This window comes from Chroicocephalus ridibundus, chromosome 3, assembly GCF_963924245.1.
Source record: "Chroicocephalus ridibundus chromosome 3, bChrRid1.1, whole genome shotgun sequence".
NCBI lineage: Eukaryota > Metazoa > Chordata > Aves > Charadriiformes > Laridae > Chroicocephalus > Chroicocephalus ridibundus.
The window spans coordinates 17,279,542-17,301,135 of record NC_086286.1 but is presented as its reverse complement, the minus strand read 5'-3'; the positions used below and the strand labels follow the sequence as shown (position 1 = coordinate 17,301,135).

The window sequence follows — 21,594 nt, the reverse complement described above, 5'->3', positions numbered from 1 at the left end:
CGATTAGTTCAAAACTGCCTTCCGCCGGCGCCCGGCTGTAGGAGGCACGGCTCCTCCCCCCCGGCAGCCCCGCCTACCCCCGGGCCAGCACCGGCCTCCCGTCACCCGGCGGCGGCCCCACTATGGCGGCGCAGCCGCCGCCTCACAGGCCGCCTCACGGCCCGGGGGGAGAGGGAGGGAAGAGCCGCCTTCCTATTGGCCGCTCCTCTTCCCACCCTTCTCTCCTATTGGAGCAGACTGACTGGTAGGCGGGGATACCTGCCGAGCGACAGCCACTGCGGCGAATCGGCGGGCGCGCTCCTCTCCCTCGGCCAGCGTTGGGGAGGGAGTGCGCCGGAGCCAATGGGAGCGGAGAGGAGCCGGGTCTGTGCTGGGAGCAGGTAAACAGCGGCGGCTCGGGCCGGGTCACGGGCGGGCCGGGATCGGGCAAGGGCTCGGTTACCGGCGGGCCGGGGCGGGCTCTGGCTGTCCTCCTGACGGAGAGGGACGGGGCCTGGCCGGCGGCCGGCGTTTGCCTGGGGGCTGGGGCTTGCCGCGCTGCCGGAGCCGTGCGAGGCCGCTGCGCTCCACGCCGGTGCCCGGCACAGAGGCTGAGGAGGTCCGGCAGCCTGGGCTCGTTCCGGTGACAGTTATATATATGTATGTGTGTGTATACATATATTTTTATATATGTGCATATTATGTATGCTTGTATATATAAAACATTTTTTTAATATGTGTGTATGTGTAAAATCGTATACATATATGTGGGTGTCTGTATTTCCCCTGGGCGGCGGCGTTCCTGCCTGCAGCCCAGGATTTCATTTGGAAGCGCTGACGGAAATTCAAAGGAAACCAGATTTTTCAAGCATTAGAAAGGGCAGCTGGGGAAAACGCCTGCATGGGTGCAAGGTCTCCTGCTAGCCTCCTGCGGGGTCTCTGCCTCACAGGGCTTTTTTTGTCTCTTTTGTCATTTTTTAAAAGTTCCTGCTGTCTGTCTCTCTTTGCCAGCCGTGTGGACGTGGCCGGGCCGGCCATCACTTCTAGGGCCAGGACAGCCCCGGTGCGTGCGCTGTGCCTGCCCGGCGCTTGGGCAGGAAACAGGAACCTGTCCCCAATGTCCTTGCATGTCCCCGCTGTGTCACCCCCAGCACCCGCTGGCCCAGGTGTCCCAGCAGTGTCGGGGTCGACACGAGTAGCTGCTCCTGCCTGTGAAGTTTGACCCAAGCTTTGAGGTTTTTAGCGGCGTAAGTAATTCTGCAGGGCTGTGGTGCCTTTATTTTGTGATGAGAAGTTGGCTGTTAGCGTATTTGGGCTTAATGCTGGCGAGATAGTCCTTGTGACCCCCTTGGGGAGGGTCTGATTTCAGCTCTGCCAGCAAAATAACCCCCTGGGGCTGTGCAGTGCCTTTCTTGTGGGGCAGGGGAAAGTAGTGCAAGTTCAGCTATGTTGTGTGCCCTAAAAAAGGAGAAAGGGCTACAAATCCCTACAACTTCCCATAGTATCTCATGTTTTGCTATTTTTGCATTCTGGGGCTGAAAGCAAACGGCATCTGCGAGTTCTCTTTTGAGCACTGAGATGGTGTGTCCCAACTTCCCTGTCTTTTTAGCAGCATGCATGTTTTGGCTTTATTGGCAAGAACCTGGAAGTCTTTCCTCCTAATTTTGTTCCCTACCATTTAGGATTTCTTCAAAGTTTTTTTTCCTCTTCTTCGTATTTACCAGCAGCAGTGATTACTACAGCTGGAACTTAGGAGATCAGGCTGTCAGCATCAGCCTAAAGCTTTCCCTTCATCTAAATATAGCAAAGGAAAACTAATTCTCTTCATCTAACTGCCGTCAAAGACAACAATACGTTTGAGCAGGAATTTTAACTCTCAAGTGGATTATTAAGTATTTTGCCAGCCTATAGCAGCTGTTCTGTGCTGTATGTTGTGCTGATATTATTTGTGATGGGTGAAGTGCAAAGCAATTTATTTAGGTTTGTTTGCAGCACGGTGATCTTGCTGGATGAGTTAAAAGGCAAACCAAGGCTAGATCCTAATGTTACTGTGAATTGCCCCAGTTTCATCAAAATCCATAAAGCTGGTTTATTGCAGTTGAGGAAAGAGGTCCCTTGCACAAAGGACATCTGGAAGGAGAGAAACGGTGACTCCTGCTCTCCAGCAGGCTTCACAAGACTGCTATAAAGCAGAAGTCGTATTCCCACCTCAGCTGCCCCGTTATAAGAAGTACTTACTACTGACCTAGTTTTTTGTCCCCTTTCATTTCTGCCATGCAGTTTTGAGAGTTTGGTCTTTTGGCTCTTAAACATCGTATGATTTTTGAATGGGACCTGATGGTTTGAATCCACCCACAGAGGAAAACCTTGCCTGATACCCTGCAACCTACTGGCTCAGTTTGATGATGGTCTGGCACGTGTTGTTCATCTCCTTTGTTTACTGTATCTGCTCTGTACTGTACTGTACCATGCTCTGTAGCTTTCTGTGAATATAGATACAGCTTGCGCTTCCACCCTGCCCCAAAAGCTCCTCCTCCCGCTGTAGCCAGGAAGGAAGCGTGTGCTTGTCTCATTCCTCCATGCTTTCCTTTCCCAAACTGTCCTTCCCCCTTTTCAGCCCAGCCTAGGAAAACAGTATGCACCAATATATTTCATGTCATGCAGATGAGTAGGAAAGAAGGTTCCTGTGCTTTCCATTATGGGGTACCCAGTGTCCTTGGGAGGTAAAAATCATCTCTGCAAGGCCTCTTCCCTTAGTTTAACTGGTGAAACGATAATCAGAAAACAGTGTGGCTTTATAACAACCCTTTCTTGGATGCCTGGTGCTCTGTGGCTCCCTGTTTGGCAAGCAGGCCCCCAGGGCAGAAGCTTTCTCTTCTTTCGCTGTGCTCAGCCCAAAGGGTGCTGTCGTGCTGGGTAGGTGTGTGTGAGAGTTACCAGGCTTGTCCTTCCTCCCCTGAAGGACAGACTTCTTAAACCAAAGCTCTCTCTGGCAGTCAGCACAGCCTTAGTGCCAGTTCAAAGTGCAGTTCTGACGAATAAATAGTGGCATTAGACAAAATCCCTGCTGGGTTTGTGGTAGGGTAGAGGGGGAGGGCCAGTGTTCCTGCCTCTGCAAACTGTACATCAAAGACCCCAGCTTGGCTAAGAGCCACGCTGCCATAGGTGTTGCAGACCAGAGGTGAGGGTGGGCTGGTTGTCTGGGAGTGAGCAGAGGGCTTGCCACCGTAAGACTCAACCCTACTGGAAGGGAGATGCCCCACGGCTCCCTTTTCCTCCTGTGGGCACTGGGGCTGCTTGCCCCGGGGAGCTGGTCCTGCTGGAACCTGGTTCTGTGAAAGCAAAGGAAAACAAGTGCCTCTTGTCTTTTCAGAAGAGCTAGACAGCTGATGAGCACCTGGTCTTGCCACCAGCAAGACTAAGGGTGGTGGGACAACCCCTTTGTCAGGACCGCGTATTTAGGTGAGTTTAAGGCAGCTGTGAGTACAGCATTTGAGGATTTGCTGAGGGCTGGCTGTCACAAGAGCTCCTGTAAAATCATGGATACATTGGGGTCTGTTTGTGTCAGCCCTCCCTGAAACCAAAGCCTTGTAAATAAGGGACAGTAAAGCTGTGTTCAGGTCTGAGTCTGCCTGCTGACCGCAAGTATTGTTGTATCTTTGCATTTATCCATGTCCTTGTTGAGGGAGAATAACAGAAAACGTCCATCTTAAAAGCAGCTGTATTACAACATAAGATTCTTTTTCCATGTAATCTTGGAGGTTAGTAATTGGTACTGTGTTTTTGCTATTGTTTTAACTCCTCCTAGGGTACAACTAGGGTGTTAAAAGTAGGCTAATTGGCTGTCCCTTCTAAATCCTCTGTGGAATTGCTCTGTTCATATAGCAAAAATTGCATTGCAGTTTCTTCAATCTGGGAGAAAAAGTTCTTTAATATTTTCATTGGGTTGTTAAAACCTAATATTAGTCCCAAACTATCAGAGAGCAGATCTTTATTTCTTCACTGAGATCTTTATTTCTGCCCATGGGCAGAAGGTTTTGAGAGTTATTTAAATTCTGTGGGTCACAGATCCCATGGCATGCATAACTTAACCTGTTCACAGATCCAGAAGCATGTCATGATTGAATGACTTAATGTTCCTGGCTTCTTTATAGAAGGCCTAAATCCTATAACTGAACCAGAATCTAGGCTCTCACCTCTAAATTATGAGGCCCCGCATATTCAGTCAGAAGAGCCTGTTAAACACCTGGAACAGAGATTTTGGGCTCTGTGAGGAATAAGCACAAAAATGCAGGTGTTAGGCACCTCACTCGGTAAGAACACAGTATTACTGGCCTGGCTCGAGGGATACCCCTTTGTTTCCTGTAACTGTACCACTTCTATCACTAAGAAAGGAACAAAATGATACGAAAAGGCATGAAGAGAAGGCAGGGGATGAGCAGATGTCTGAAAAATGATTCACTTGGGCAGACTGAGTTGACATTCTGAAATTTCTTGAAGGTGCCAGATGTGTTAAGGAGGTTGTGAAAGAAAGGGGAATCTCCCACTCCTCCCTCTTTTCTTCCTCCAAAGTGAATTTCAGTTTCTTTAGTGAAAAGCAAGAATATCTCACAGATCTTCAAAGTATCCACTCTGACCTCTCAAGCTGGCATATAGACAGCATAGTGTATTGGTTGGACGGCGAATGTGTGATTCAGATTTAAGTGACTGTGTCCAAGTCACATGGCTTCTTCAGCTTCCTCTTCTGAGTTGGAAACACACAGGCTTTTTGTCGCAAGATACTTGGGTAGAATACTGCAGAGGAGGAGGTGTTCTTGTAGATACTACGGCTTTACAATGCATTAGAGGTCTGGTTTTGCTTAGGGACAGATGACTGAGAATCAGAAGGTGACTGAATTATCCTTATTTACTTTGGTTACTTTGTTAAGCTGACTTGGTAAAGGCTAAAAGGAATTTTCCTACCACCTGCCTTTAGACCTTTCTGAAATACTGGCTTTAAGGCTTTTTTGCAGTATCCAAGGCAGTACACCTTTTCTCTCTGGTGTCTGGAAAGAAGAGCCGTTCCCTTCCTCTCTGCACTGTGCCACTGCTTTGCTTGTTTTTCTGCACAGCAATAGGTGGAAAGAGGCCAAACGCTTCTAGCCCCTGCTCTTATACTCCAAGTTGTTGCCCGTCCAAGTGGTTTTGCTTTTAATCACAAGGCAACATAAGGTGGGGGGGGGGGAAAGGTGGCTCACCTAAGGAGACAGGTTTTTTTCCTTTCTACACAAACCTCTCCTTGTCCATGGGCAAAGAGGAGAACTGCGTATGAAATCCATCTGGTTAATAAACAGTCATAACAGGGAAGACAGCATGTAACTCCTGGTTAGTGACTTATGTAAAGCTGAGGCTCTGGGTTACTAAGAAACTTCTGCTACCTGCCGATGCTTGCGGAAGTGTTGTGTAGGAGCTGAGCTCTCTTTGCTTTCTAGCAGGCAGCCAGCGTTTGAAGTGAAGCTTTGTTTGGCCCATGCAAAACAACCACTGAGCACTGAGAAACCTCCTTTGTGAAAGTCAGGGTGTACTAACGGCAGAGGGGAAGTAGAGGCAGCAACTGTGAAAGCTGTGGCAAAGAAAAAGTATTATATTGCTTCAGGGCTGCGTTTAGCTGCTCTCTCTTACCGCAAAAGTCACTGTGACTTTAACTGAACGGATTGTCATGCCTGGGGTGATAACAGGCTAAATCAGCTGTTAGGAGGAGATGGAGTAACATAGTGTGCTGCAGCCTCCCTGCTGAAATTGTGTCTCCTCTTCAGACTTCCAGTTGTTTGCACTGCAGCGTTCACTGTTTCTGCTTGTCCCCTCAGCCTTGAGTAGTGCTTAGCTGCGCTCCTCCTGAGTGCTCCCTGGGAAAGCGACGATGATCACATTCATGAATAACTCGGACAGCGAGGAAGAGCCCTGCAATGAGAGAACATCTCTGATGTCTGCGGAGAGCCCTCCAGTACCCTCCTACCAGGATGGCCTGCAAACCGCAGAAGCAGGGGAAGTGCAGGCACATAGGGTAGGTATGCGTCCTTCGCGGGGAGCGAAGAAATGGGGTATGACGATAGATGTAGTCCTGCTACCCCTCCATCCCTCTTAAGACTGGCTTCTAGGACTGGCTTTGGCCAGTTTCTCTGCTGTCACTCTCTCAGCCAGTAGCAGCAGTGCCCGTTCCTATTTCCTCCGCTGTGACTTTCCCCGCCTTTTTATCCCCACATATACGCCTCCCTTTTGCTTCCTTTCGGTAAAGATACAGGCTTTTATCAGGACGTGATGCACATATGACTCTTGCAGGATATCCTTTTCAGCCTTCTTGTTTTGCCAGAAACCCTTTGCTGCTCTGGTCAAATGCAGCAAGTCCTGCTGCCAGCAAAGCAGTGGGAAAAAGCAAGCACAGCATTGCTGTAGGAGGAGGAACCGATCAGGCTATGCCACCTCAGATGACATTTCTTCTTTCAGTTCTGTGTACCTTGCCCTTCATGCGCATGGGTCCATCTATATATTTGGACTTGAAGAGGCCCTTAGATATTCATGGTTTTGCTTAAAAAACTCCATTGCAGCCTGTTTGTAATGGAATTTCTAATTGTATTGTTCAATTGGTACCTTCCTATTGTAGTTGAAATATGATGGAATGAAGCTTTGAACACAAAGAAAATAAGGTCTTACATATTTGCTAATGTTTCTTTTCAGAAGAGGCGAACAGGTAGCAGCCGTAGCCCTAACAATATTGCCGATGGGGATATGTCTGACTCGGGTGTTCCAGTGAGAGAAAGCGCCTTGGAAAATGAAGAGGAGGAACTGACTCTGAAATATGGAGCAAAGCATGTAATCATGCTCTTTGTGCCTGTCACCCTTTGTATGATTGTTGTCGTCGCCACCATAAAGTCAGTGCGCTTCTATACGGAGAAAAACGGGCAGCTGTAAGTGGGGTCTTCAAAACAGCCTCTGAGTACATGGGATCCCTAGCTTTACACATACGTCCCACGCACGTGTGTCTGTGTACACAGAGTGCTTCCTTGGCAGGTTGGGAGAACCTTTATACAGCTAAAGGTAGCTCTGTAAACATACAGAGATCTTACTAATGTATGCTACATTCATCTGTGGAAATCTTTCCATACCTGCGTTATACTGATTCGTTAGCACTGTCATTAGGGCACCTTAAGCAAAGCCTGTGAGCAGCATAATAATGAAGTTGCTTCACACAGCAGGATAAAAGGCCCAGGCTGAGCTCCTAGTCTGTTCACTCACTGGCTGGCAGCAATGAGGGAATGGCATGTTCATTTGGATGAGTGTCTCATTTCCTGACAACATTTCTGGTTCCTAAAGACTCATGGTGTGGATACATATTTCCATCCAGCTCTTGCTGACTGTGCTTGAGAGCCCTCCTGGGACTTTAACTGTGCTTCACGCGGTGGGTGGAGAAACGGGGGCTGTGGTCCTTTGAACTGAACCAAAGGAAACAAAATGGTGTGGGGGGGTGTGGGGTGATGAGAAGGGATAAAAGAGTCTTGGAAAGAAAAGGTCCCCCCCCTTTCAGGACGGCACGTGGGATGTATCCTTACAGTTATCATGGAGACGGTCTAGAATATGCAATAAAAATTTGTGGCTTGGAGAGAAGTTACTAAACTTAAATGAAGTAATTTGTACTCTAGGTCTCTTTGCTTAGAGCTGTGCCAGCCACACCTTCTCTGTAGGAATGTGCTTTTGATAGAGACCCCTAATCTTTAGCTGATAATTAACTGGAGCCCAAGCCCTTCAGAAGCTACATCTCATGTTTGCTGTGCTTGGCAGTCATACCTCCCTTTCTTTCCCACACACAGAGAGGTCTGGTTTTATCTTGGGGCAGTTAGTTAGAAGAGAATATATGTACTTTATATGGCTTTTGCTTTATACTGCAGGATCTACACCCCTTTCAGTGAGGATACCCCTTCTGTGGGCCAGCGTCTCTTGAACTCAGTGTTGAACACCATCATAATGATCAGCGTCATCGTTGTAATGACCGTGTTCCTAGTTCTGCTCTATAAATATCGCTGCTACAAGGTAAAGCATTCATGCCAGAGCGTTTTCCAGCTATATGCTGTGAATCTGAGTTCAAGTGGGGCTTGCGTGTCAGTGAGAAGTACAGGCACTGGCTAGACCACATCTTAGTTGTAGCAAGAATCATATTGTACAGAAGCCTTTGTCAGCGGTGGTAGAGCTGTGCCCCTGAATATACTTTGCTTTTATTTTGTCACTAATGGTAGGCTCTTAAAAATGAGGCCTGATACTTTGTGTTAGTCAGGTCTGAGTCTTCTCCATCTGATCGTAAAGTTTTGCAGTTTGTACTTACGGACTAACTTGTACCATTTACTGTGAATGCCTTCTTTTAACACGTTTCAGACAAGCTTTGCAGGAACTGCTTGGTATTCTTCCTGCCTGCGGAAGCTCTGGTGGAAGGGGACAGGGCTTGGGGGGAAAGACACATTCAGATTTTGTGGAGTTGTCATATGTGGTACCAGCCCAGCACTTGAGCACTGGCCATTGCTGCTTTTTAAACTTGGCCCTGAGATGGATTTATTGTGCAGCCTTGGGCAAACCCCTCCTTCTCCCCACTGAGCAGAGAAAATGTGCTTACCTGTCTAAGCTAGGAGCCAGTATGGATACCTATGGAAACGGGTGGGAAAGAGACTTAAAAAAAAAAACCAAACAAAACAACAAACACACAAAATAAACCACCACGGGATAGAATATAAAATGAAAGAGTTTGGGAGAACTGGGAGCAACTGGCTGTCCTTCCTCCCTCATCAGCAGTGGGGAAGGCAGGGCCTTCAGAAACTGGAGGAGGGGTGCTGACGGAGGCTGTTGGACAATAGGAAGCTCTGTCAGTATACTGCATGCAGCACCGCCACCTGCGTGAAGGGTAACAGCCCATTCAGTCACTGTCTCTTCTTGCCTTTGATAGTTCATCCATGGCTGGCTGATCCTGTCCTCTTTGATGCTGCTCTTCCTCTTTACCTACATATATCTCGGGTAAGTGGGAATGGTGCAGGTACCCTGTCGGTTCAGGACTTCTTCACCTCCTTGCAGAAAATCCCTAACTTGAACAAGGGAAGGAATGTTTAAAAATTGTTAGAATGAGATAGCTTGCTTTTTTTTAAGAAAAATGGAAAATGAAGTCTTTACTAGGCAGTGCCTGATTTTTTTCAGTGCCTACTCTACAAAAATCACTGGGAAATGATACTGTGAGCATGAAATGAACAGGCTGAACCTTCTGGTACAGAGGCCCTAGATTATAAATCAAGAAGCAAGTGGAAAGGAACTTATGTACTGAGTTAGTTCTCTGATTTGTTTTGTCTCTTTCTCAGATGACATTGTTTCAAGCTCATTCCTTTAGCTCCCAGCTCAGGTAGAACCAAGCTTTTAACTTGTTAGTGGCACTTTTTGAAACTTTTCATCTTTAACTGTGAGCATCATGCATCTGGTGGGATGACTCTTACATGACTTCTTTGTTCCAGATGGTCATGTAGCTGCAGGCCTATGTTCAGTTAAGACTTGAAATCCTGCCTGCGCAAACCCTTGGAATTACTGTTGACCTCAGGACTAAGGCACTGTGGCGCTTGTCTGCGCACACAGCACGTCTGTCTCCCGCAGGAGGAACAGAGAGCTAAGAGCAGCAATTGGCTGTGAGGCAGGTTCCCCTTTCGTGACGAGAGCTGCTTCTGTCCTGCTTCCTCCTGGTGCAGTAGGAGGCTTGTTTAACTACAGCTAGTAGGATGCTTTGTGCGTCAGTGGCTTTGATTGCTCAGCTAAATTTTCTTGTTGTATTCCAGTGAAGTATTGAAGACATACAACGTGGCCATGGATTACCCCACTCTGTTCTTAGTCATCTGGAATTTTGGAGCTGTTGGAATGATTTGCATACACTGGAAAGGTCCCTTGCAGCTGCAGCAAGCATATCTCATTATGATCAGTGCTCTAATGGCACTGGTTTTCATTAAATATCTACCTGAGTGGTCAGCATGGGTGATTCTAGGTGCAATCTCCATCTATGGTAAGTCTGAGTTGTGACTCTCAAGGTGTGGCTCATGGAGAGATTACTCTGAGGCAATCTCAGGACTGTGTGTATCATTCAAAAGCCAATTTTATGGTGCTGACAGCTTTAGAAAAAGACAGATGGGTAATTAAGTTGACTCCCTGGCATGTCTTTTGCTAACTGGTTCATGTAGGTACTGTACTCCTACCATGTCTTTCAGAGTGGAACACCAAGTCAGGGAAGTACCGAACCACATGTAACTGCATGGTAGGGGTGGCTGGATTTTTATCAGTAGCAACCTGACAGTCTTGCGCATTTTGCTTACGGTTATCAAGAGATCATGGATTTTGGTATGAGTGAAAAGTTTCAAGAGAACCTGCAGAACAAGAGGTAGCTGGGAGGTAACATTCAGATTGGTGACGAGCTCTGACAGGGGAGAGAGGGTAGGTGAAGAGGAACTGGACCAAAGGCCTTCATTCATGCCAAACACAGTCAGTGTACCTAGCAAAGGATTGTGGAATGTGAACACAGTATCCCCAGTCCTCCTCTAATTAAATTTAACACCTCGACATAATGCTGTCGTCTACTTTCAAAGAAATAATGTGGTAGTCTCAAGAGGCTTTTTATAGGATAAGCACAATGAAAACTCTTATTATTACATTAAGGTGCGGGGATGGTGTTTTAAGTGAACAACATCTTCAGGGACTAGAACAGATAGTTATGCAAAGTGGCAGAAACTGCCATTCAGGAAATCATCCAGTCAATACTGATAGATGTAATTTTGAGGAGAGAATAGTTTTTTAAAGATAAAGAATATAAAATATGCACAATAGTCTGAGATGAGATTGTCTGGCCCTTTTCTCTTTGCAGATCTGATGGCTGTTCTCTGTCCCAAGGGGCCACTGAGAATGCTGGTAGAAACCGCACAGGAGAGAAATGAGCCCATTTTTCCTGCATTAATATATTCCTGTGAGTAAGATTAGAATGTTAATGTTTTTAGCCAGATTAATCTCGCAACCTGTTTCTGTGTCAAACCAGAGCGCTATTTCAGTTACTTCCTTGCCCTAAAACTGGTGTGCATTTATGTTCTGGAACAGACCATTTGTAGAAGGCCTTGTTTATCAGTTACGATGGTGCTAACTCTAATTAGCCAAAGGGAGACCATGTTTGCCTTGTGAAGCTGAAATGTTCCAAGGTAGACTTATCTTTTCATGACTACAGTGTAGAATGTGCCCCTTTGTTCTGCATACAAAAACCAGTGTTAGATGGGTAGTAGTGTTTGCAAAGTTCATCATTAGATGATGGAAAAAAAAAAAGCATCATTAGATGATGCTCACTCAATACACTGACTCCTTGTGCATATGCTTTATAGACACACTTTAAAGGTGTGATGAGGTTTCATTCTTCCTGTAGCCTGCTCTTGCTCTGTGCACTGTACAGATGGCAATACTTAAAATGTATTTGCTTTATTGTTCGTTGTGCGGCTGCTTGCTTTGTAAAGGGCTGTATTCAAGTGTTGTGCTGCAAACAAAATCAGTCGTCTCTTCTCTGGCTTTCTTGGGCTGCTTAACTATGATGGTGTCTGGTGCCCTTATCCACAAAGGTATATATGTGCTTAAGATTAAGAGAGTTGGAAGGCGGGTGACTTCACACTCACGGGACCTGGACTCGAGTGCTTCCTGGACCTCAGTGACTTTTTCATTACATTGCTTCTAAGATGAATGGGTATTTCCAAATGTTGCATGCTGAATCGAGGATGCCTCCAACCTGATTGATCTTTCTGGTGGTTTTTTTTTTTTCCAAGCATTTAATGTTATATGAATGGTTTTATATGTTCCAAGCAGAGCTTCTGTTGGCTTCAGCTGACCTCCCTTTTACTGGAGATTCTGTTACACTGACTTGAGACAATCTAGATGAAGTCTCTTACGTGTTTTAGTTAACAAATTAGTTTCTCTAAAGGGGAATGCAATTCAACAAATAAATACTGAACAAAAAGTTCTTGGGCAGAACGTTGGTGTCTCCGTTTCAAGACCACATTCTGTGGCTCCCTCTAGATGCAAAAACATCACCTTTGCTGAGCTTGTAGTGGAAAAGCAGGCACTGTGTTTGCCTTGGCTTATTTTTTGTAGTTTAGCTTCTATAAAAACAGGAAGACTGATGCATGCTCAAATAAACAGCTGATTTGAGTTCTCTTCCACTGATTTCAGAATGGTTTGTATTCCTTTTTAATTTAGGGATCCATCTCAAGAGTAAATCCCCAAACATCTTTCAGTTTTTCCTGGAACCAAAACAGAAACAGCCAATATTTTGTCAGGAAAGAACCAAAACAAACAGGCAGAGAGAAAACTGGCACTCTGACAACTCCTGCTTATTCCTTGCTTGTGTGCTTTACCTTTAGCAGAACATGAGGAGTAAGCAGTGTATCTTAACCTCTGGTTACCTTCTGTGCTACCATCATTTCCTGGGCAATTGTTTTCTTTGAAGAGAAGAGTCATAAGCCAGGAAAAAAACAAAGGAGATGAGGACCCCTAGTTCTGGATTTTTGCTTTCTTTAGCTTACAGAGAAGACTATACTGACTCTTAGCTATTTGTGCTCTGGGACTTTCTTAAAAACTGAATGGATGCACTGCCTTAATTTTCTTCCACCTTGTCGTCCAAGTGCCTAGGGAAACCAACTTAGAGTGACTGCTTTAAAAACATTTTGCAGGGGCAAGGGCTTGTATTTTTAGGGACAGCTAAATATTTAGTTCCTCTGAGCTGTAGTGACTGATGTTTTATGGAGCTGATTACTTTCTCTCTTTTTTTCTAGCTGCTATGATGTGGACAGTTGGAATGGCCAAGCCAGACACAGCAGCAAGAGGAGCAAGTCAGCAGACGTGGGATGCAGGTTTGCTTGCATGTCACTCTTCTATACAGAGCACTGTCCCATGGAAATAATGTGTATGTTTGAGGCTGCAAGAAAATGTAAGCCTCTGAATCCTGATGGATGCCTTTTTATTCAGCGTTGTTACATTAGTTACAGAACTTGGTGATGTACTGAAACCTGCTCTTAGGACTGGCAGCAAAGATGACCAGACAATGTAGGAAGCTCCAGTATTCAGGCTGCCTTTATTTAAAAAACAAACAAACCAACCAACCAAGCAAACAAAAGTGTTGTCCAACGTGCATCTTCAGAAGTACTGAAGACAAAGCTGAAAGTGGGCTAGAGGGGGGCTACATTTTTACTAGCTGGGGATGGTAAATTACAACATAGGCTCATAAATACATTGCCGATGAGCTGGTGAACTTAAGTGCGTTGCAGTGTATTGCGTTCAGGCCACTGCCAGAGAACAGACATGCTTTTAGGTGGCTGTAAGTGCAATATGGCTTACCCTGCCAAAGAAAATTAACATCTTTACATTTACCCTTGGGTAAAGGCTTATGTTTGGGCAGTTACCCAACAGTAGCCGATGTGTTACGAGTTTACGTTCTAACTGGTCCTGTGGTAATTTTTGTGCCTTTGCTTTTATCTTCTTGAAATGCAAGTGAAACTGCAGTTCTGAAGGTGATTGAATGAAATCTGACTTGTGGTGTTGGGAGGATTTCCCATCTGGTCCTGTTGCACTTCAGAGATGACAGTACCTGTTTATGTTAAAGCAATAAATGCATGCTAAGGCTTGATAATCGAACATGCTGCTTATTTCAGGATAAAGCATCTGACATACTAACAAACTGCAGGGACACAATCCTGCTTTGAAACTGGGCACAAAGCAGGAGCAAACTACATGCTGAGGCATACAGAATGCCACTGTGGAAGCTTTGTGTTCCCCAGATCACAGTCTCCTTGCATCTGCAGTGGCAGCATCCCGTTAGACTGACGGGGACTGGAAAGTTTGTATAAGCGCTTCTGAAAAACAGGAACTGTCAGATAAAGTACTGTATCACACACTGGCTGCTTCCAAAAGCACTACCAAGGGCTCTGTTAGATGTGTTTAAAAGTACAAAAAAAACCCCCTAAATCTGTGAACAACAAAACGTGTCCACTTACTACATGTGAGCACCCAGCCCCAATGTCAATGTGATTCAGGGCAGAACTTTTCTCATAAATGGCAGTCCTCTTAGTCATCCATTTTTGTCATACTACCAGTTAAGGAATACCTGAGCACCTCCACCACAAAGATATAACAATGTAGAAGTGCGTATTAAGTTTACTTGGTTTTACTTGTCATTCTAGCCTGTGCAGAGCAATGCTTAATTCTGCGTATGTACTCGGTTGTTAAAGCCATTGAACTACTGGGTGGCTGCCACAGAAGCTGTGAACACGTACGCTTCTGACTGTTTCAAATAATAACGCGTGTGTTTTTCTCAAAGCCACTAAATGTCCCTGCTTGAACTAGTCCTGATGAAAGAAAGAAAGAAAGAAACAAAGGGCGTACCCATTCCAGAGAAGCTTCATAGAAGTGTGGATTTCATGCATTAAAACAAGTTATAAACATAGCTACCTCTTGTGTTTCTTTTTTTTGGTCTGTTCTTCTTGGCCTATTTTTGTGGAACCAAGCTGAGGATGGGGGAGAGAACCACAGGAGCACTTTGCATGGAGACTCTCAGATGCCTGAGACAAGGAGTCCTGGTCCAACCCGCCCCATCACTTCTTTCGAGGAGCTTGAGGAGGAGGAAAGTAAGGGAAGCTTCATACCTCATTTTCAGTGTAGTCAGTCGGTGCCTGATGTTTTTACTCATTGTGGTTAACACCCTGTTACCCCGTTTGGCCTAACTGCAGTTAACTTGAAGAGCTGTGACTTGTTAAGCAACAAAGATCTGAGTCTAACTCTGTATTACTACTTACTGCTGCAGTATCTGTTCTGGGATTGTGGTTCCAGTGACATCTCTTGGCTATGCAGACAATTTAAGCAGGAACCTTCACCTGCTCCCCAGGGGACAAGAATTTGTTCAGGAGGAAGCAAAACAAGAAAAGCAGAAGTAACACTTGTTTTTGTTTTCCACTTCTCTCAGGGGGTGTGAAGCTGGGCCTCGGAGACTTCATATTTTACAGTGTGCTTGTTGGGAAAGCAGCTGCCACAGCTAGTGGAGACTGGAATACGACACTGGCCTGCTTTGTAGCCATTCTCATAGTAAGTGAGCAAGCTTTTAAAAGCTCTGTTAAAGCCTGTTTAGCACAGCGGTGTTGCCAGAAGTACTAGCAGCTAAGCAGTGCTAAATCTCTGCAGGTAACAAGCTGGGTGTTTAGGAGAAACCACCAGTGGATTTCCCAGCCCAGTGCTGCCTATAAAGACAGGCTTTAAACAGCCGCTGGGAGAAGCTGAATGATATGGGCTGAGAGGAAGGATTCCTCGGAGCAGAGCCAAGTGTGGAGATGGTGGGGGTGAAACAGCCACAGGGAAAACAGTTAGAGATGAACTGTTAGTGTCTTTGCTTCAGTGTTAAAGACTGGGGACTTCTGTGAGCCACAAAAGTCAATATTATGAACTCCATGTCGATAGCCAGTGTAGTTGAGAAGGTTAACTTCCTTTTGCTAAGGAGAATGGCTAAATAAGAGGATGAAGACCTATTTTGTTCTTACGTTCACGCTGGAAAAAAGAGGAAGGAAGGAGACTTAAAAATCCATGGAAATTATCATTAAAAGCAGATGACAATCATATTGTGACTGCTAAAGACTTGGTCCTGCCAGGTCTAATGACCACACACTTTTGAGCTTTCACCTAGGTAGAAAATAATTACTAGGAACTTGCTGTTTCTACCAGCATCCTCACGGAAACTAACGAGAAGGGCAACAGCAGGAGTTCTAGAAGGTAGAAGAAAATGAATTATTATGTCCTTCTTAGGCCTCCATTTCCCCACTTAGATCCCAAGGATAGTGAAAGACGGTGACTTTCACTTGTAAAGATCATGGATCAAAAAGCATGAGAACTAACAAATAAGGTGTATTGAGTGTAGCTTTTCTACCTCCCAGGTCAGAGAAACCCACAGTATCACCTAGCTCCATATCCTGGGATCCAGCACAGGGCCCCTTTGCTGGGGGGAATGCCCTCTCTGGGCTGTCTGTGAGGTCAAATGCCCCATTCTCTTTGTTTTGTGGTGTTGTGAAATTTTTTGGAGCCTAGTGTCTCTGAAGTTCTGCCATCGTGGAAGAAGGAAGAAGGGCTCAAATGAGAGAAGGAATCCATGCCTAAATGAACTTAGCCATATTGTCTACTCAAAATGTACAAAAGCTTTCGCGCATGCTCAAAAAAGCAGATCTTGGCCTACTATCCAGATAAAACCAGAATTAACCTATCATAGTAAGCAATACAGTCAAAAGAACAGCAGCGGATATTTTGTTTTGGGGATTCTTTGTTCTTTTTTTTACCCCAAGAGACCTTGAAAACTGGGAAGGTGTTAGAAGTACATGCCGCTGTGTATTAGTCCTCCAGTGAAACTCCGTATCTGTGCAGTTCACTGGGATTTAAGTGGTTTTATCTGCTGGATTGGTATTTTTGTGCATAATGGCGTAGAACAAAATGCAAAATAATCTGTAAATAAATTAACCTCTTGGGGTCAGCTGTATGTCAGCACTAGCTGTTTATACCACTTTCTCAGCAAAGAGCTGTGCTCAAGATTGCTGAAGAAAATACCTGGCCAGCTTGTGTGAAAGCTGAAGGTGTGGGCAAACGTACCTCATGCCACTGGTAGCTCAGGCAGGCTTCAATTGTGGCACAGTATATATAGCTTAGTATTTGTACATTAGTTTGATGACAGATACATTTCCGGGCTTCTCACTATATCTCCTTTTTTATTCTCTTCTCTCTGGCAGGGTTTATGCTTAACTCTTTTATTACTGGCTGTTTTTAAGAAAGCACTGCCTGCTCTTCCCATCTCCATCACCTTTGGCTTGGTCTTCTACTTCTCAACAGACAACCTTGTGCGACCTTTCATGGACACCCTGGCCTCCCATCAGCTGTATATTTAGAAGAAGTGGGAATTAGAGGATTCTTTTTAAAGCTTTGCTGTGAAGTATGGTACACTGTTTGGAATAAGTCATGAAGTTTTACACTTAGTGCCATATATTTGTAAGGAAAACACTAACTCTGTGACATGATGTGTACTAAAAATCTAATAGTTACATGTTGAACTGAGATTTTTTACAGGACACTCGGACCCCAGTGAAAAGCCTGGCTCACTGCTGATGTCAGAGCATTACTTTTATGTTAGTTGATGTGCACACTGGCTGTTGTGAGCACAGAAACCTGTATGTAGCATAGGACACCGGAGAGGTGAAGGGTCTGATCTGTACTTCCAGAAGACAAAGTGTTTGAGCCCTGGAATTGCAGTCAAGTTTAACTGCACTCTAGAGTTGCTAATGCTTCACACTTTTGAAGTGTTGTGCAAATATGAGGTGCCGGTAAGTCGTACCTGTAATCAGAAAAGCACAGCAGGCAGCATGCACGGAACAGAGCAGTGTGTTACACCTGGTGGGGAGCATTAGAGAAGCGAGGCTGGACTTCATCAGCTGGCCTCTGTGCACACAACTTCTGTTGAAATTGCCCCAAAGGCCCATTTATTTTGACCTTTGTGAGACACAGTGAGCCACGATGGATCTAGACAGGATGTCAGTGGTGGGACATTTAAACATCAAGTGCTTGGTTCTGAGCACATCTGCCATTGCAGCTAACAGCTGAAGGCAGGGCTTCCCATTCTAGCGCATCAGATCCTCAGCGTGGGAAACCATACTTTTTCCTGTCTCCTCCCAGCATTTTGTCTTTTTTGGAAATATTTTTCTGGGTCCATACTACAATTTCAAATTACCGTATGCTGGAAATTACTACACAACTCCAGTAAATCAGTTGACCTGTAACTTGTTGTGTGTATTTCTGGTCTCATTTCTGTGCATTGTTGTAACCACTCCAAAGGAGGATTTACATTCCCTTTATGAAGAGGTCCTCTTACACTGATTAAGGCTTGGTTTACCTAGTTTTTGGTACTGTTTAAAGATTATTTTTTTTAATTACAAATTTTATAATGGCTATTTAATGTCAAAGGGACTCTTTTGGAAATACCCTGTCATAGTTTGTATCAAAATAAGGTGGTGCAAACTTTAACCTGCTGTTACATTGCTCTACATAATGCATCATTAATACTAGGAATACATACATAGCCTCAATTGAGTTCATTTAAAAAAGAAACAACAAAAAAACCACAGTGCTTTTTTGCCTGTAAAAAATACAGGTCTGACTGAATCCTACTGGTTTTTCCACTTTTAAAAATCATTTTATTTCTACTCTGAGTCAATTTTTTAGAAATAGCCAAGTTCTGTGATTTTTTTTTCTTTTCATTTTACTTGAGTGTCTATTACGCAAACAAGCTCTGTTTTCTTTGACAGCTGATCAATGTCAGTGTTTCAAAATGTAACGTTATGCAAGGTTTTGTGAATAATGCAATGTCATTGAGAGATGCAGAATTTCATCTCTGAAAATACTTTTTAGATAAGACTTTGAATTACGCGTTTTTAAGGTAGTGCTTTTCCAATAGACTTGTTCAACCTAATCTACTTTGATATTTAACAAGGACATCACATAGGTGATTCAAACAAATTTTTTAAAAGCACATAAAGGCTTTTATGAGTTGTGTGTGTCTCAGTTTGGACGAGTTGGTAATTCTTGCTCTTTCTTTAGTTTTTTGTCCTCATTTCTTATGTTTTCAGTGTTTGGACTTAACAGCTGCAGACAGAGTTAATTATCACTGAAAGGTATTTCCTTTAGAAACATAAATCATTAGAGCTCTTGATTTTTAAGGTTTACGTGAAAGTTGGTTTGTCTATTTGTTGGTTTGTTTTGTTTGTGGGTTTGGGTTTGGTTTTTGTTGTTGTTAACTAAACCAGTTATGGGGCCAAATCAGAATACAATCACTTACAAACATTATTTTACTTTTTGCATTGCATGGTGTAGAGAGGATGTGAAATACTCTTATCTACTAAAAGAAAAATCCTGCTTGGCTTAACAGGGTTGTAGCATATTGTTAGAAACAATTCATTTCTATGAAAGCAGAGTTGATATTTGAAGGAAACTGGAGCGGTACCTTCAAATATTGAAGGATCATTACTGTAACTGGTGGTTTTCTGCAGATTTGTGCTTGCCAAAGATTGGCCTTCCACTGAGCAATTTTGCATAACTTATAAAAATTGTAATTTAAAACTGAGCAGCAGATTCTGTCAGTGCAACAAAATTTATTGTCCTGGTGAATGACAGCATATTGTGTGGAGTGGTTTTAATTGTGTAAAAGTTCATATGTATTTACTACAAATATATATATACACTGTGTGTGTTTATGTGTGTATATACACACATACAAGTTTTAAAACTATATTGAGTGATTTCTCATCTCATTGGACATTCTCACCTGTGCATGAAGTGAAGTTTTGTTTGTGATGTTGACATTGTGCAGCATGGCCTAAGGTGTGAAAATGGAGACGGCAGGATTTACTCTACTTCCTAGTTGGCTACCGCATGAGATACTGACTCAGTGACCTGGCAACTTGAACGAGCAAAGCATTTGTCTGTCTACTATGTTCATCCACTGTTTTCAACTTGCTGCACGCTCTGCTGAACTGCAGCCTCTTTCACCCTAAAGAAATCCTAATACTTCCACTGATGAGCATCCCCGAATAAGCACAGCTGTCAGGTAGGATGGGGCGACACCTGGCTTGATGCAGGTGTCACTCAACAGCCTGAAGTCCTATAGGAGGTACCATGGGCTGGCATTTTCTGACATGATCTCTGTCACACCCACTCCTCCTCTCTACTCTAAAATGAGTATCTCATTGCATCTAGTCTCAAATGTGTCTCTAACACGTAAGACTGAAGCTAAGTCAACGGCAAATCCAAGCTTTTCACTGGGGGGAGATATGCAGCCTCCTTGCAGTATTTAGTGCCTTCGTTAGAAGCATGTGCAATTCAACTGCTTCGTCATTGTCACCTTCTGGCCACACAGTTGCTGCTTGTGCTTATTGCTGTTTCTCCTCTTGGCACTTCATTGTTGCTTTTGGTTTCAGTTGCTTCAGGGTTGTTTTGTTTGAAGTGTCAACTGTGCGTCAAAGACCGGAGATGCATTCTGCCCACAGAGAGTGCACAAGAAGCAGCACAGTCATAAAAAACATACAAGAAACAGGACACTCCTTGCAGAACCATGCAGTGCTTCCACAGCAGCTCTCATCGGATACTCAAGATCTCGTTCATAAAACCTAACTTCAGGTTCTTAAGGGAAGACCCTCAGAAGGGAGTCACTCTGTGCTAGAAATGTCGTCTCCTGGCTCACAGAGAGAAAAGGACACATTTGCAATATCAGGGTGTCTCAGTAAGAGCTTTATAAACACTGCTGAAGCTGGGCCAACATGGTATAGTAGATACAGCAAGGTCACAGCACAGGTCTGCCACAGTCAGGAAAAGGAGCAGTGGTCTGCTCTCCCATACCTTCTTTGCACCAGTTGCTAGTGAAGTTTCCTCCATGGGGCAACCGGATGAAGTAAGATGGACTATCTCTCTGAGAAAATGGCACTTGCTGGCACGACTCCAGCGAAGAATAGCTCGAGGCCTGCTGTCCTTGCAAAATAAGGTATTTGGAGGTCTCCCTGCTCCTCCGAAACCAGTAAATTTCTCTGCTTTGTTCTTGTCTTCCTAGGTACTGCCAGTTAATCACACAGTGTGCTTGCCTTCCTCTTCCTTGTAACTCAAATTGCATTTTGGTTTAAATTTAATATATAGTTACTTTTCTTTATTGTTTCCCTCAGTCCCTGGTTCTCCCTGTTTCTGCATTAGAGATGCTCCTTAGCAGCCACGGGAGGGCAGTAAGTCTATATGGAGAAGTACCAGCCATTTTAAAGTACTCTGTTGTGTGCCCCTTGTTTTTCAGTGAGGCGGAAGGCCCTGGAGTCTCCCTCATGGCAGGGAGAAAGCAGGCACCTCAGACCCCAGCACAGCTGCAGTTTTGGCAGAGCAAGGGAGAGGCTTTGAGTGAGAGTGAGCTCACACTGTACCAAAATCCATTTAAAACCAGCTGGGTTCAAGGTGATGCCACGTTCAGGGCTGCAGCTCTGGATGAGGTGCTGCTGTTAGATTGCACACTCCATTTTGTTTGAGTCACCCCCTATTTTTAATATTATTTTTTTAAAGCATTCAGCCCTAGCTTCAGTCCTACAAACCCCAAGCATAAGTCAGGGGCTGCTCTAGACATGGTTAAATTAGATTTTCTTCTAAGCACCCTCAAGAAGCAAAGGAATAATTAAACTTACTGCTTTGTCATTCCTCCTCTCATTTGCAGTCTCGTGTTCTGTCCCAGCAGGTCTTGCTAATCTGGAGGGGAAAAGAAAAGCATGCTGCTGTCATTCCAGCTCTTGGCACTGGGAAGCCTAGGGTCTGGCCAGATCATGTCTGTGTCCTCAGGAGGACCAGGGACTATCTAGTTTTCTTGAACTCAGTTGTTTTATAAGAAAACAGCCTGGATAAATGTGGTATCTTTCCCAGAGCTTCTCCTATCACACTATTCTAATGCCCCCTAACACACTGTTCATCCCTCATTGAACTTATTTTTGCTTTCCCTGCCCCCAGTAA

At 44.5% G+C, this 21,594-nt stretch overlaps 1 protein-coding gene across 3 annotated transcripts; it reads left to right on the top strand.

Moving 5' to 3' along the window:
• Window positions 1-247: 247 nt before the first annotated feature.
• Window positions 248-20,766, top strand: PSEN2 (presenilin 2). 3 transcript variants are annotated; one of them, XM_063328173.1, is made up of 11 exons: window positions 248-380; window positions 5,826-6,022; window positions 6,694-6,923; window positions 7,902-8,043; window positions 8,945-9,012; window positions 9,813-10,033; window positions 10,886-10,984; window positions 12,825-12,902; window positions 14,553-14,672; window positions 15,008-15,126; window positions 16,806-20,766. In XM_063328173.1, the coding sequence occupies exons 2-11, from the start codon at window positions 5,879-5,881 to the stop codon at window positions 16,959-16,961; spliced, it is 1,377 nt and encodes a 458-aa protein (XP_063184243.1). In that variant the 5' UTR covers window positions 248-380; window positions 5,826-5,878; the 3' UTR covers window positions 16,962-20,766. The 3 variants fall into 3 exon arrangements, with proteins under 3 accessions (XP_063184243.1, XP_063184242.1, XP_063184244.1); XM_063328172.1 differs by lacking the exon at window positions 248-380 and adding an exon at window positions 407-639; XM_063328174.1 differs by lacking the exon at window positions 248-380 and adding an exon at window positions 3,420-3,441.
• The last annotated feature ends 828 nt before the right edge of the window (window positions 20,767-21,594 follow it).

What these genes read in the sequence shown, in the direction of transcription:
- PSEN2 (XM_063328173.1), top strand. Translation starts at nt 5,879, where the DNA reads ATGATCACATTCATGAATAACTCGGACAGCGAGGAAGAGCCCTGCAAT. An exon ending in TTTACCTACATATATCTCGG is followed by an intron (nt 9,013 to 9,812) that starts GTAAGTGGGAAT and finishes GTTGTATTCCAG; the next exon opens with TGAAGTATTGAAGACATACA. An exon ending in TCAGCAGACGTGGGATGCAG is followed by an intron (nt 12,903 to 14,552) that starts GTTTGCTTGCAT and finishes TGTGGAACCAAG; the next exon opens with CTGAGGATGGGGGAGAGAAC.